The sequence below is a fragment of the Bidens hawaiensis genome, unplaced genomic scaffold (assembly GCF_021521415.1).
Source record: "Bidens hawaiensis isolate Kalapana, Puna unplaced genomic scaffold, B.hawaiensis_p1.1 tig00013503_1, whole genome shotgun sequence".
Lineage (NCBI taxonomy): Eukaryota > Viridiplantae > Streptophyta > Magnoliopsida > Asterales > Asteraceae > Bidens > Bidens hawaiensis.
In genome coordinates this window covers 362,279-378,900 of record NW_027492145.1, presented here as the reverse complement: position 1 = coordinate 378,900, position 16,622 = coordinate 362,279, and the positions used below count along the sequence as shown (strand labels likewise).

General features: G+C 32.4%; 1 protein-coding gene across 1 annotated transcript; it reads left to right on the top strand.

The window, feature by feature from the left end:
- The first annotated feature begins 2,150 nt into the window (after nucleotides 1–2,150).
- On the top strand, nucleotides 2,151–7,112 carry LOC143544226 (vesicle-associated protein 4-2-like). The gene is made up of 7 exons (XM_077036373.1): nucleotides 2,151–2,406; nucleotides 5,220–5,290; nucleotides 5,458–5,539; nucleotides 5,621–5,739; nucleotides 5,828–5,905; nucleotides 5,988–6,107; nucleotides 6,895–7,112. Exons 1-7 carry the CDS (start codon nucleotides 2,151–2,153, stop codon nucleotides 6,952–6,954), a joined length of 786 nt encoding a protein of 261 aa, XP_076892488.1. The 3' UTR covers nucleotides 6,955–7,112.
- The last annotated feature ends 9,510 nt before the right edge of the window (nucleotides 7,113–16,622 follow it).

The following is a 16,622-nucleotide window of genomic DNA, read 5'->3' as shown; positions in this document are numbered from 1 at the left end:
TACCGTTTAAAATTATTAGTTTTCGTTTGTCACAAATACTTTTTAAAAAAACCAACTTTTTAAGAGTGGTAAAAAGTCATATAGCTAAAAAAATCTAAAGTCACACATTATAAAAATGATTGAAGATATATGAAAATTAAATACAACTGTTTAGAAAATGGTTACATAACCGTGTGAGCGTCAGTATGGAACAACTATGTGAAATCAAAATACATAGCCATGTGATCCACATCAAAATTTAATGTGATCAAAATACAGAGCCATGTGATCCACATCAAAATTTAACGTGTGTGCGCTTTTTTTTTTAATATAAAAAGTAGGACATAAGTTTTCAGCCATTGTTTTCACCCAATAATGCCGTCAACCAAATAATATTATCCATGTGGTGTCACACTTAACAATATATAAATTAAAACTGATTAGCACAAAGTTTAGGTCCTTTAAACTAGTGTGCAAGAAGCTAGGAAGGTTTAATATAATTAACACCAATGTTTGGATCCAATGTATGTTTTTTTTTTGTTGGAAGATGCCCACTTCCTGATACTAGAGAGAAAACATTAGTTGTGGTTTGGAAACTCATCCTACTATCACCTCTTGTCCTCTTGGCTAGTTATCGAGTTCACACCGGAACCTCTTGTCCTATTGGCTAGTTATCAGGTTCACACAACCATCTCTTGCCTCTTAGTTAATTAGTTGTCGGTTCACAGAGCGTGTGTGACTCGTTAGTTACAAACTACTTTAGGAATACTCAACCTCATACTCTCAGTGTCACTAAACCAATACCTACTTTCTCTTTATAGCAATAGTATGCATATAATCATAATTTACATACAACGCATTTAAGCTTACGAATTAGCAAAAGCTTGTTCAAGTATTATTTGGTATGCTGGTGTTAAACCATGTAAGCTATAGAAATGATGCAATATTGCTATTTAGAAATTAGAGATGCAAACTATCTTTACAAAATATATGCCACCCACTCCCTTTTGATTTCTTTTTAGTGACATGCTTATTATTATTTTTTTTACTATTTAATTCTAGAATCTCAACAAAGTTCCTTGCTTTTTATAACAACCAATGATTCCACCAACATGACGACCTCATAAATTTGTGTCTTTTGTGAAATTTGATCAAATCCGCTAATTGATTTAAGTTATTATTTAATGATCTAGGCCTGACTCACTCAGGAGTACCGTTAAAGAGAAAACCCACTGGTGTGAGAAAACCATAAACATCATAGGTTTTAACCATCACCTCTATGTTATTAGAAAATCACGCTATATGTCAGTATAACCTTTACGTCACATTTTGCTTCAATAACTAAATGACATACTTAATCAAGACCCACATGAAATGTGAAGTCAATTGCAATGAGTCAGAAACGAGCTAGTCTTTTATCCTCTACTTTTAATGTCGATAGAAACTTTACAATCTTTAAATTTTCTCTTTATCTTCAACTTTCTTTTTCAAAAATCCAATTAAGAGCTGATGTTGGCATGCAAAAATGAAAGGCAGATCGTTGAGTAAGTCCGCACTTAAATCTCAAGCCAATACGTCTGATAAATACTTCATTAACTACATTCCTGCCGTCCTTTAATTCACTTAATCCAGAGCTTGCCTCACCTAACATTCAACTCGTTAATAATATGAATGATATAACGCTACCACTTAATACTTTCACTAAAATAACAAACACTTTTTTATAAACTCAATACATTATTTAATTAAACATAAGAGAGAGAATATAATATTTTTTAACGTAACGAAATGGAGATAAACATGGACAAGGATAAGGATGGACTGAGAATATTCTTTTAACTTCCATCCCTCACCTAATTCGTTAATCAAAAGTCAAATTGTAACGAAATTGAAAAATTGAAAAATAAAAGCTTTAGGGATCCAACTTTGGCAATAACTTAAAAGTATAGGGTAGAAAATCAAAATCCTTGAGAGAGAAAGTAAAAGAAAAGATTCCAATGCTCCATTTCAAGAGAGAGAGAGAGAGAGAGAGAGAGAGAGAGAGAGGTGTTATTATTTCCAAGACAGAGAGAAGAAACAAACACGCTCGCTCGCTCGCTCGCTTGCTCGCTTGTTTGTAAGTAATATTATTATTATTATTATCTAATTGACCGGAGGAGATATATACGGCGATGGTTGACGATAGACACTCGTCGGACACCGGCGGCGGCGGTGGCAGCAAGGTTTGGGGATTATTTAAGCTGCCCTTCCGGAGCTCCAATACCAATACAACTTCCTCATCTTCTTCTTCTTACCAAATTGAAGGATACAATACCACTAATAATAACAACCATAGCTCCACCTCCTCTGTATCATCTGTGGCTAGATCTCTGCTTCCTACACGACGTCGTCTAAGACTTGATCCACGGAATAAGCTCTATTTCCCTTGTAAGAACGTATTAGTTGTTATAACTCATGAGATCTACTTGAGTTTGTTAATTGATTTGAAAGTTTTTGTAGTTAATATTAGTTAGTTTGACGGTTATGGTTAGATGTTGTGATTTGAAAGGAACGAAATCGAGCCGAAATAGGTTTTGATTTAATTTTTTCTTCTTGTGGAAAGTATCAATTTGATTAGGTTTGGTTGGCTATAAATGTGCTGATACTTGTGTCGAAGTAGGTGAGGCGTTTTGCTTATTCTGGTGGGTGTAATTAGGCTATGGTTTTTTTATTTTGATAGATTTGGAATACTTATATTGTGAAGTGGTTCGGACGAAACAAGTTATTAATGAGGCGGATGTTAGATTGGCAAGCTAATTACGGTTTTCGGTTTGGGTTTGGTCATTTGAGCTTGAAAAGTTTGCGCCGAAAAAAGAAATTTGGGCCAAAGTTATTTTGTTAATTAATAACTAATTGATTTTTTTTTGAACGGCAGTTATGTATTTATTAAATCGTTATAAATTACTTAAAGTGAAAAAAAATTGAAAATCTATACATTCAGTTTTGTTTTTTATTACATGCAAAACCCATAAGAAAACAAAAAACCAAACCTGTCATTTTTTGTTTTGGTTTCTGGTAAGTTTTTTTCGGGTGTATGCACACCCCTAGTTTAAGTTAGAGGGCATAATTAGCCATTTTGTTGATTAGTAGTGGTGGATGAGCGTGTAACTTATTTAAGGGAGATGCTAGAAACAACTAAATTGATGATTAAAGATACATCTACACCAAGTTTATAAGTGTTTGGAGACAGTTCAGGCCGAGATGTTAGGTAGTGAATATGTTTTTAAACAGGCCTCATGCTTCCAAGAATGTGGTCTTTTACCATGTTTATTAACATGACAAATTCAACCTCAGCAAAGCATAAACTTTAACCAGTTGAAATGGACTATGACTTATAGGTTTTAGTTATAGTCTAGGAAATTCTAGAAGTTGTGGCTTTATTGAAAGAAAATTACACTAAAGAACATCAGAATCTTTAAAACTAAAGTCAACCCAGAGAAATAGGGAAAGAAGTGTAGAGACAAATAGGACAAGAGTGAAACCAGGGACAATATGTATTGTACCATTTTGTTAAACCTTCATTCACATGAAAATTGCACAACTTTTCCTTCAGTGGGAATCTTTCCAGTTAAATTGCCAATTTGTCTCTATTATAATGATTGCAAAGTATTCATGGTATTGACCTTGATGTTTGGTCAACGGTATGCATTGTACCATTTTGTTAAGCCTTCCTTCACATGAAAATTGCCAAAATTTTCCTTCGCTGGGATTTTTTCCAGCTAAATTACCTCTTTTTCTCTATTATAGTGATTGCAAAATATTCATGGTATTGCCTTTGCCACTTTGGTCAACAAGATTTATTTTATTTGGAAACAAATAGTTAGTTTAACATACCTTTGTTTTATTAGTGATTATTTTATTCGTGTTCTCTATACGTGTCATGAGCCAATAGAATGTGATTTTGTGTTTTTATATGTCCTGCGATGGTAGAAGTACCTTATCCTTAATTTCATAAGTAAAGCAACATAATAAACATGTGCCTAGCATGGAAGCTGCATTCCCTTGATTGATTTTGAAAGCACGTAAGTCCTAACAGCAGATTATGCAACTCCTTTAACTGATCTTACCTGTGACCTATTAGCAGTTATATACCTGTTGATATTTGTTGTAGGGAGAACCGGGAAAAAAAGCTTCTATTAGGGACCATGTGCGAGTTAGCAATATTTGATAGAATGCTGAATGCTCTATGCAAGTTTTCTTTTTCAAGCTTCTAGTAGTTAACTTATAAACAAGAAAAGAGTTAAATATATTTTTATCAATAGATGCATGTGGTCCTTGTGACAGTGTGTTCTATTTATGTTTGGCTCTCTTAACATCTTTATAGTCAAGGCCGGCTGGAGGGTGGCGTCAGTTGGACCGTCGGCCGGGGCACGAAATTTTTAGGGGCCAAAATTTTTTATATCTATATTTTTTATATATACATTTAAAAATATAAAACTTATAAAATATGAATTGCTTTTTACCATCTTATAATTATTGGGCCCGAAATTATTTTTTATCCATAATCCATTTAATTAAGTTTAAATTATTGGGCCCAAACTAAAACAAAAAAAAATTAAATAAAAACCCGATGCAAAATAAAAGAAATAGCGGTCGATTGAAATTTCTCTTTGGTTCCTTCCTTCTTTGCGAATGCTGAACAACGACCAACCCAGCCGACCACCACTGTTGGTTCGTTGTTAACCACCAGGCTCCTCCAAGGTTGACCAAGTTAGCCACCAAGGACCAAGCTATTTCTTTTTCCAATGTTAGGACTTAGGAGAGTTTCACGAATCATTGGTTAATCGTTAATTACTACGGTATTTGATTTTAGTAATATATTTTTCTATGTTTATTGTTATAACATTAAGCCTCGTTTAAAAAAATTAGCTTATATATTTCGTTACTCGTTAAGGCTATGGGCCTTCTTTTTCTGGCTCGGCCGAGGTATTTAAATCTTCGGAGACGGCCCTGTTTATAGTAAACAACTAAACCTTATTGACAATTAGAAACTCAAACGTATTCATGTCACTTTGATTTGTTTTAACATTAGGAACAAGCTTTATCAATTCTGATATTTGAGCTTCTTGATTAGCGAGTATAGCCTATAGATTGTAAGTATGTTTCTTTTATTTTGGAGCATATTGCTCTTTCTAGCTTTTATGTGCATAAGCTTTATGGTTAAAAAATATATTTTCAGTTTTTATCTTCAAATTTTCTAGATGAACCTGGTAAGCAAGTTCAAAGTGCTATTAAGATCAAGAACACCTGCAAGTCTCATGTAGCTTTCAAGGTATGATCATAAACTTATTAAGACCTGCTCTAATAGTTTTCTTTATTCTTGTATTTAGTTGTACAAGTATAATGTCCAAGTTTTACTTTGTACTATTTTTTAGAACTTAAATTCATCAGTAGAATTAATTACTCCATTTAATTAAATGTTTTCATTTTTCGCTAAAGTTTCAAACTACCGCGCCAAAAAGCTGCTTCATGCGTCCTCCTGGTGCTATTCTTGCTCCCGGCGAGACCATTATTGCAACTGGTAACGACATTTGTTTACATGTGTTTTTTAAGGTTATAAATATCAAACATTGCTTATGAGTTTCATCTTTTATTTTGTTAGTTTTTAAGTTTGTGGAGCCTCCAGAAAACAATGAAAGACCAGTGGAGCTAAAACGGAAGGTGAAATTCAAAATCATGAGCCTGAAAGTCAAAAGGATGATGGATTATGTACCTGAGCTGGTGGGTTATAAAACCACATGTATAAGCTTATTTTAATATTTTATCGTGTTTTGATGCTGTTTTAATTGAATATTTCTTGTGGACTCAGTTTGATGAGCAGAAAGACCAAGTGGCGGTGGAACAGATATTGCAAGTCGTTTTTCTAGATGTTGAACATCCCAGTCCCGTAGGTTTATTTATTATACATTTCCTTATGTCAGTAAAATACATTTATTGTTACAGAAATTGACAATAAGTAAATATTGAAGGCCCTGGAAAAACTGAAGCTGCGGTTAGCCGAGGCAGAGGCTGCTCTTGAATCCCGCAAGAAGCCTCCAGAGGAGATTGGGACCAAAGTTGTTGGTGAAGGCCTTGTTATAGATGAATGGGTGAGCTTTCATTAATATGATCTTTTGGGTCGTCATATCTAGCGTGTTAAATAAAGGGGTTGTGTTTGGTGACATGTTTAATTCTTTTAATTAAACAAGTCGACCACCAGTCGGTTTAACCCATTTATTACAACCCGTTTATTCGTTTAACACGTTTACAGCTTGATCATAACCAGTATACAGCCAGTCAGCCCGTTTGACTTGTTCAGATAAATGAGTTAAGCGGGTCGTGTTCGTACACGATTTTTAAGTTGTCTAGGTTAGGATAGATGTTCTTGAGAAGAATAAATATATGGGTCGTGTTTTGGTTTAACAACATTTTGTGCTGTTCAAAAAGCTTGCAGTTCGCTTGAAAAAAGCTCGTTCGAAATTGGCTTGTTTGTAAACGTGTCGAGTCAGATTGGTCCGTAAACTACCCGAGCCCAAGCCAAGGTTTGCTTGGCTCGTGGCTCTCTTGTTGGCTCGTTTAAATTAAAGCCCAAATTTACGCACACACACTCAAAGTTGTATGGCATTTTGTAACAAAAAATATTGAAAAGTCTCGTTTGGTTCGTTTAAGATCAAATTTCAAAACTTTAGTGTATATAAATTGTAGCCTAAACTTTAATATATATATATATATATATAAAAGTTATGAGCTTTGTAGTTTATAAATGCATTATATGGTATATTACGAGTATTATTTTTAGAATTTGTGTATGTGGTGTTTTGGTTCAACAAATAAACACTTGACACCTGTAAATTGCTTGCTAATGGTTCCCGTTTGCCTTTTTCGTGCTTCCTGCAGAAGGAAAGAAGAGAGAGATACCTGGCCCGACAACAAGTTGAAGGTGTAGACTCGGTGTAATAACAAGAAAAGGTTGGTCAACTGTACAACTAATCTTTTTTAAAAATTCGTTTTGTATCATTTCATGTGTAAGAGAATCACTTTGTGAACAAAAAGTCTGAAACAAGACAAATTGTTAAAACATGTTTACAATGTAAAAAGCTTTCGTGAGTTGAGTCGATTCATGTTATGTTCAAGTTCGGGAACATGTCAAAACAGGAACAGGTAGAATGAGCGGAATTATTTCAAACGTTACTTTTAATACCAAAAAACATAAACTAGCGAGTACAACTTGTAAATATGAAATTACAATAAACCAGAGCTGATTGGAGTTCATCTAGCTCATTAACACTTGTTTAATTCTCCGGTCATCAGTTGGTCACAGTTCCATCAACACAAATCCATTGACCCACGAAGATCGATTCACAATTGATATTCGGGTTGATTGCCAAGAACCAAACCCAACTTGGCTGACTTGCTAATGGTGGTGCAGTCATCTCCTGTTTGCGCACCAATAACTTGGTTACACGTAACGACAGAATCTGGATTCTGAAAACCTGTTTATATTAAAGAAGACAATGTCTTAATGTTTCGGAGTTGTGTAAACCAAATCACCAAAAGGCTTTAAACTAAGGTTCTTTATAGTCCGGGTTTGATATGATTTCGAGCCAAACTAGTAACTATTGTTGGGTTGGCTTCGCTTGGTTTGCAAACCAAACCGTTTGATGGTTTGTACCGTTTATTTTTATTTTGTATTTTTTTAAGCTGATTAGATGGTTTCGTCGAGATTATACATATACGCAATTATATATTTAAAACTTGAAGCTAAAAGTATACATGTAGTTTAACTTGGTTGGTTCGGATTAAATGATCGGTTTCAAGACTGAAGAGTATAAACTCCAACCAGCCAATTTGCTTTGAATTGAGCTGCTCAGTCGGTTTCAATAGTTTATGATACCGGATAACTTGGAGTTAAATGACTTACCAGTGAGGGTCAATCTACTTTCTGCCAATATGAAAAGCATGAGGCAAACTGAAAGTGTAGCAACCAATTTCACAAACATAGAAGCCATGTTTCTACTTTCTAGCTAGTGGTTTATTAAGTGATATATAGTTTACCTGTGAGATGATCCTGAGTTCAATTTATAGTGTCAGTTTATTATTAAAACAAATAAATGTTTCGATAGTTTTAAGATAGAAGAGATCAAAAGCCAACAATCATATTGTAATATGAGAAGATGCAGACGGCCATTGCCGTAATTGGCCTTGTTCTAATGGATCCTAGCCAACAACAAACGGCTTTTGTTATGTTTTATCTTTAAATGAATTGAGTCTTAAAACGCGTTTATTTGACTAAAGTTAAGCTGGTTAATGCGAGGGCTTCGTAATTTATAACGTTTGGATAATCTGATGGGTCCTGAAACACCTTCAAATCATAATATATCGATGAATGGAATCGTGCGTTTCGTGGTTTTAATATGCAGAATCTCGTCTCAATCATCATTTACCAGGACTCTCGGTTTAAATTCCTTGGCTTGGACAAAGCATTTAGTCCATGCTGCCTATTCCTGCATCCAGAGCGAAGAATGTTGGATTGAATAATTTCTTAGATGTATGGTTAAAACTCAGACTTATGACAAGAACAAGTATGTCTGTTTGTGTTTTGATGGTTAGGGCATCCGTAGTGGGAAGCGCCCCACTCCACATCAGACGAAAACACCATGCACACCATAACATAGAGGCGTGTTTGTCTTTTTGAGGCGTTAGGCGCGTAATCGTGAGGTTAAACATGGTGTTGGGGCGGGAGAGTGTTTGTTTTGTTTATTTAATTTCTAAATCGATTAGATTGTTACAAAACACATTATACACACACGTGCGCGCGCAGGTGCCTGCGCGATGCGGCAGGTATTTGAAAACATATCTTGGTAATCATGTAACAATTATGGGTGTTCATGGTTTTGTTTAAAATCTTGAAACCATGGTCGTATTTTGGTTTCACAGTTGATTTTTATCATTTACTTTTAGTCGATTGGTCGATTCCAAAATTTTCAAAATGCAGTGAATGGTTTAGTTTGCAGTTTATATGAAACCAGACCATACTGTAAATGTTTAATGCATTTTAATCTTTTTGATTTTTTATTATTAGATAAGTTTATATATATATAGGGGACAGTTAACATACAAATGAAATTAATGTGCTAATTGTGAGAATGAGTAATTATGTAATTGCATCATAGAGTAATTACTCTATGATCCAATTACATAATTACTCTATTTGATTCTCACAATTAGCATGTTAATTTCATGTGTATTTGATCCAAACCCTACACACACACACACATAGGGTGAGAATCATAAGAGAATGTTTTGAACTTGAGATCTTTGAGAACCATTTTGTGTCATAAAAAAACCCTTTAAAAATTATTAAAAAAAATTATAAAACTAAAAAAAAAGAAAATTTTAAAAAAGTAAAGAAAACAAAAACATTTTATTTTTCATCTAGGTTTCATTAAAAAACCCTAACTATACACATAAGTATTTTTATTTAATCTCAATTTACATAATATATACATATGTACGTTATCATTTATCTTAAACTAAATTTACTGTTAAAGCTTAAACTGTGAAACCAAACGAGAAACAAACCGTTAGTAATGGTTTAGTTTCAATTTTCAATTGTTCAGTTTTAATTTCGATAATAATAAATTCGTTACTAACGGTTGAGCTCATACGTTTAACTTAAAAATATCAAAATTGACATTGAACACCCTAGGGTAACATATCGGTTTTTTTTTAATTACAAAAACTATAATAATATCATACTCAAATTAAAGAGCATAATATTTTCGTTTTTATGGTGTATTTTTTGTACAATAGCACTAACGTATGAAAAAATTATAGTCTTTTAAAAGTCGCAGGGGGTGGTTGGTTTGAAATTGAAATAAAAAATATAATATGGTTAAAGATGAGGGGGTAAACTTGTAAGTTGGTTGAATTGTGTTTAAAAGACAAGTTTACCCATTTTTAGATATGTACATTATGTATTATAATATGTAAAACTCTTAAAATCAAGTGTCTTAATTTGCTCTTGTCTCATGCATTATATATTGTATAGACATATTTTTTATTTAATTATCATGTGAAATTGTTACAAACTTTTTGTTGGGCGTTTTCACATACATGATAGTGACGTAACAAGACAAGACGTTTTTCACTTTTATTTTCTTGTGTGTGTGAAATCATTACAGATCCGTTAGCTAGAAAAATTGTCATTTTCAACCATGAGGTTTGATTGCTCATGCCACTTTCATACAAAAACTTTGAGGTCCTATGGTTGCCAAATTCGTTTAAATCGCTAACCTCATCTGATTTTTAATGTTAAGTCAAGGGCAGTTATGTTTTTTTACTTATTTGGATGAAAGTGACAATTGTAACCAAACCTTGATGAAAAAATATACCTTTTGATAAATTCTTAAATCAACTCCACCCCTTCAAAATTCAGTCGCCCCCTTTCCTATGATTCCAGTTGTTTTCCCCGACCACCACCCAACTCTAGTCACCAGAATTCCAACGACACCCAAGGAACAATAGTTGAATTCCATGGCGATGGCCGCTGGCCGAGGAAGACAGTTCAAATGTAGAAGTGGATGCAGTTGGATGATGAAAGCTATTGGCTAAAGCGCTTTATCAAAAGGCTTTTTTTTTTTGTCACAATTGTCACTTTCATCCAAATAGCTAAAAAGACGAAAGTGTCATCGAGGTTAACGATTTGGACAAAATTGACAAGAATCGTGAAACTTCAAAGTTGCAGATTAAAAAAAAAAGTTTTGAATGAAAATGGCACAAGCAACCAAACTGTAGGGTTGAAATGAAACTTTTTTTAGCTAACTGATCTATAATGATTTCAGAAAAAGAACTCATCACGTTACTTAAGTGAAAAACGCACCACAAAAAAGTTTCTAATAGTTTCACATGATAACTAAATTAAGAAAAAAAATTATAAACATGATAACTAAATTAAGAAAAAAAATTATAAAAAAATATGTTTTGCAATAATATGATTGATTTAGAAATTAAATAAGCAAAACAAACACCCTCCCGCCCAAAATCATGTTTAACCCCATGCTTATTCACCTAACCCCTTGAAAATGCCCATGTGTGATGGTGTGCAAGGCGTTTTCGTATGATGTGCAGTCAGGCGTCTTCCCGCTATAGGTACCCTAATTATCACCTTACGAAATCAAAACCAATTCAGAAATGAACCAAGAGCATCTTTCGGACGCTAGACTTTACCTTCCCAATCATTTCAATTGCACTAAACTGGAAATAGTCATGAAGATTTACTCCAATGTGCATCCATGTTATGTTTTTTGGAAATAGAAGCGTATGTATAATTTTGAAAAAGGGAGGATCAAACGTTCAATATGATCTTGCCACAAGAAACATCCGATCTAAAATTATACTAAAATTCATTATATTTTCTCTCTCATTTCAATTACATATTAATTTTATGTACCTTTATCATTACCTTTTTTCTTTCCTCTATTCATAACCACTTTAAAAAAACATTAAAAAAATTTAGAGTGTGAACAGTGTTTCTCTATATTTAACCATGAATATTAAATTCTCTATCCTCTACTTACAACCACTTAAAACTAGGGGTGTTCACGGTCCGGTTTTTGCGGTTTTTAGGTCGAACCGTGAACCAAACCGTTAACAACGGTTTGCGATTTTGTAAACCGAAACCAAACCGTAGAACTTTTAAACCAAACCGTTAGTAACGGTTTGGTTCCGGTTTAGTTTAACGGTTTAGGATTGTTGGGTTTTTATACAAGATGCCATAGATAAAGATTGATATAGTTATAGTAAAGTTGAAAATAATTTGCTGATTTTGATAAGTTTATACACAACTTGTCCATATTCAAGTTCAAAGACAAGCTTATCTGATATAGACAAAGCACAAAGCTGTCTAAAAATGAACAAAGCACAAGTGTGTATGATTGGTATTTGGGGCTTACCCCATTTCTTCTTAAATGTTAGTATAATTTTATAACACTTAACAACTATCATTAAATTAAATATAAAATATTTACATAAGTAAATCACACAGTCCGGTCTGGTTTTATACGGTTGGTTTTCGACATAAACTGTAAACCAAACCGTTCATTATGGTTTGAAATTTTTAAAACCGACCGACCAAAAGTTAGGATTAAAAACCAACCATGAAACCAAACCGCTAACCAGTTTAGGCGGTTTTACGGTTTCGAATGTGAACACCCTTACTTACAACCATACTCTAAAATATGAAGAATACACTTACACAAATTTGAAGAACCCATTGAAAATGCACTAATAGTTTTAATTGAAAATTACCATATCTTTTTGCAATCCCTCTTTCTAAGTTTTGTTGTTGCGGATGGAGAGGCAAAATGCAAAGGCCAGGTATAAGGGCTAGCGGAATTGATATAACAAATTATCGATTATGAATGGTAACAAAGTATAAAATTTCTCCCAAAATAGTTGAGAGTTTCTTTGTTTTCATTTTTTCATGAAACACATCCAAATTTCCCTCTAAGTAGCTGGAGAGTTTCAATATAACGATAGAGGTGTTTGACATAACTTTTTTGGGTTATGCTTATATTTTAAAGTAGCTTATGGCTTATTTTTTATTATTTGATAAGCTCTTTTTAAATGTTTGTGTTAGCATTTTTTATTTAGCTTATGTTAGTAAAATGACCAAAAGGGGCATGGTTATATATTATCACATAACTTAGATTTTTATGTATCTACTTTGTTTTTATGAGTTATACCATCATTTTTGGATAATTTATATCGAGGATGACGTAAAACTTCTACAAAAATACATTAATATTCAATAAACATTCATCTTGGGTTGGTTAGATCTCCTACAATCGTATCTCTAATGCATTCATGTATAAATCATCTATTCGACGTTGTGTACTTGTGTCTTCATCTATTTCATTAATGCCACTAGATCCTCGACTATCAATACCATTATTTGGAGTGTAAGATTCTTGTTGCGCATTGTTAAATCTTTCATCACATGTATATTTTCTTCTAATATAATTGTGAATTGTCATAGATGTTAGCACAATCTTCACTTGTGTCTCGTAGGTGTAATTTGACATGCGTATGTTGTAATATCTCCCATCTAACCTTCCATACTCCAAAGTTTGTTTAACGACATTTCTCAATGATGAATGATGGTAGTTAAATATCTCTTTAGGTCCTCTAGGAGTACGACTAGCAACCGCTTTTCCACGACGAAAATCTGGTATATGATAACGAGTGTTGGTTCCTTTATATGGAGCAAGATAACCTCTAGTATTTGGATATTCAATATCAACAACAAAATATTTATCTATAATGAATAAAATAAATAGTATTACACTATTACCTATATAAAAAGTTAAGCAAAACATAAGGTTTAAGCAAACATGGAATGGTACTAACCACCTATTGGACGTGGAAATTAACTTCGGGCCTACGCAATGGTTCATTAACTTCGGGCTACGAATTCACCATTTGCCTTTTATTAATTACTAGGTTAGAGCCCGTGTTTCACACGGGTGAAAAATATTATAAAAATAAAAAATTATTATATGTAATACGTAAATTCAATTGTTTCATATAATATTTTATTTATGACTTTTGCTATTAAGTTTTTGATATATTATGCAATATAATTTTAATTTGAAAATCAAATCTTGATGTTTGATTTGTTTAAAATAAAGCAGTCATACCGATATTGTTATATTAAATATTCTGTGCATAAAAATGATATTTATAATAAAATGTTGTCACGAATTTAAAAACTAAATTTATAAAGACTAAGGTTTTGTTGTAAAAGAAAATAAATAAAAATATATTATATTTTAAAATAAAGAGAGAAACGATGAACAATCTTAAATGGTTGTGTTAAAAAATATGAGAAGACAATGGGATATTGTGAATTATAGAAATGCTAACAATTAAATATAGTTTTGGTTTTATACTTAAAAGGCCTGTTCGTTTCAAGGATTTGGAAAGAATTCTAAGGAATGAGATTTTAAATCCCATGAATTGATATGTTCGTTTCATTAAATGAAAGAATGGGAATGAAAACTAAATCCCACCTATTTTAAAGGATTGTTAAGGATTTTCTTATTAACGATAAAAACCCCTCCAAAAAAAATTCAAAAAAAATAATAAAAAAATCATAACTCAAAATATAAATAAAAATCGAAAAATGTAAAAAAACTAAAATGTTTCCGCCTTTGCCCTCATTCTTAAAAAAAAAAGCCAAAAATGAACCGAAACCGAAAGTAGATCAAAACACAAACCAAAACTGAACCGAATTTGATGGAAATCGAAAAAATCGATCAAAACGAAACAAAAAAACTGAAAATGAACAGAAATGAAACTTAAAAAACGACCACAACAAAACAAAAAAACTGAAACTGAAAAAACCGACCACAACGAAACAAAAAAACTGAAACTGAAAAAACCAACCACAACGAAACAAAAGGCCGAAAACGAATCCGTAACCGACCAAAAACAAACAAAAGAAACTGAAACCCAACTCGTCCAGTGCTCCGAAACCGACCAAAAAGAAACAAAGGAAACCGATACCCGACCCATCCAGTGCAAAAACTCTTGTCAGCTCGAAACCAATTCCAATTCCAATTCCAATACATATTAACCAACCAAACACATGATAGGGATTCTCAAACATTCCATTCCATTCCAATTCCAATTCCAATTCCAAATCCTTTAAAAAAAAGTCCGTGAAACGAACGCGTCCAAAGAGAAATCACATTTATATATGTTAAGTCAAAAAATCAAACACAATTACCATATTAGTGGAGTTGATAAGCATATTTGGTTTGAAACATGAGATATTGGGTTTGAAACCCGTATAACACAATAATTTATTTTTCAAAATTTTTATAAAGCCTTACGTGTCATGGGCTATAATAGGAAAACGGGGTCATGGGCCATAATATAATAGGAAATAGTGACATGACATCTACTTGGCATTCTATGTGTAGTGCCTACAACTTGTGTTGCTTTAATAGTATAGTTAGATGCGTTAATAAGTTGTTAAATTCACCATTCTTTAATTTGTATAGTAATAAATTGCTTCAATAATTATTAATCCACCACCATTTGAGAGCAAATGAGTAACTTACACCCTTACACAAATAAGCTAAAAAGCCATTTTCAAATAAGCTTCTTCAAATCTTATCTTACTCTGTTAATAAACAAAAATAATAATGATAATGCACCATAACCACATTAAATCTAATTTCCAATCTCTGTTCTCCTTAATTCATGTTATCCATTGGTTATGGGTTATAATCATTTTCACTATTGGGTTATAAAATAGTCAATTTTCCATTCTAATATTCTATTATTTCATCTCATTCATATTAGCTATTAATAAGTCATTGGCCAAAAACTATTTTGACAATTGAGTTATAAAATAGTTATGAAATTAAAAGTAAATAGTTACGAAATTAAAAGTAAAATATTAATTGAAGATCTAACAAGTAGAAATATGAAAAACAAGTATAAAATAGTAAAGAGCAATATTTTTATAAGGTTGGTTTGTCTCTTCGATGTCCAGTTTTTTCTCATGAGCATTATATGCTGCATTATTTAGGGTAACTAGCAGACGTGGTCTAAATTTGTTTATATTGGATGATGATTTGTATACTTGTGATAAAACAACAAATACTGTATATAAAGAGATTTTATAGAATTTTTTAAATTTGAGATTCCAAACTTCTTATTGTTTGTACAATATATTTCATTTCTTTTTTATCTTTCATTTTGTTCATTTATTTCAAATAACAAATATTATTTTTTTATCATTTAACAAATCCTGTGTAATACACGGATTCAAAAGCTAGTTGCTTGCATAAACTTAAAAGGCTAAACCAAACACTAAGTTAAGCTTATTTTATAAAAAAAAAAGGAAAAAAAGCTATAAGCTTTGTTAAAAAGTGAGTATGTGTGTGTATATAGGAGTATCTATTAGAGTTATCATGAAATTATTTTTTAATATGTGTTATGTGCTACGCCTCTATGATTCTCCTAACATTTATTTATGGCAAATTTTCTTTTACATTATTATCACACGTTAAGGATTATATGTGGTGAGTAAAAGCAAATATGCAAATAAAGATTTACAAAAAGATGCAATAATTTAACTTAACCACAAAGGTAAATGACTACTTGGCTGTCTCTAATAAGTATCTTAAATTTGTAGTGATACTTCTATTCAAAAGTAAAAACAATGGCCGGCTGTAAATTCTTAGATTACAAAGTGAAATTGGCTCATCTATGGAATGATATGAATACTTTATCCAAATCATTCCCTATATATACGAACTACAAGTAAGGCACTCTTATAATTAACAATCATCACCTTTCTTCACCAAGAGATCAAAGATCATGGCCATTAAAGCTTCCATGTTTGTGAAAGTGGCCACCATACTTTCACTTTGCCTCATGCTCATCGTATTGGCAGAAAGCAGAACCACCATAACCGGTAACTCATTCAAAAACCAAAAACATTCTATTTTCGTTATAGCATTGAAAACAATATATCTAGAGTCGTAAGTCATTCAAGATCAGTTCGTTAAAAGATCAAGTCAAGTTGCTCTTAAACATGCTAGACCCCA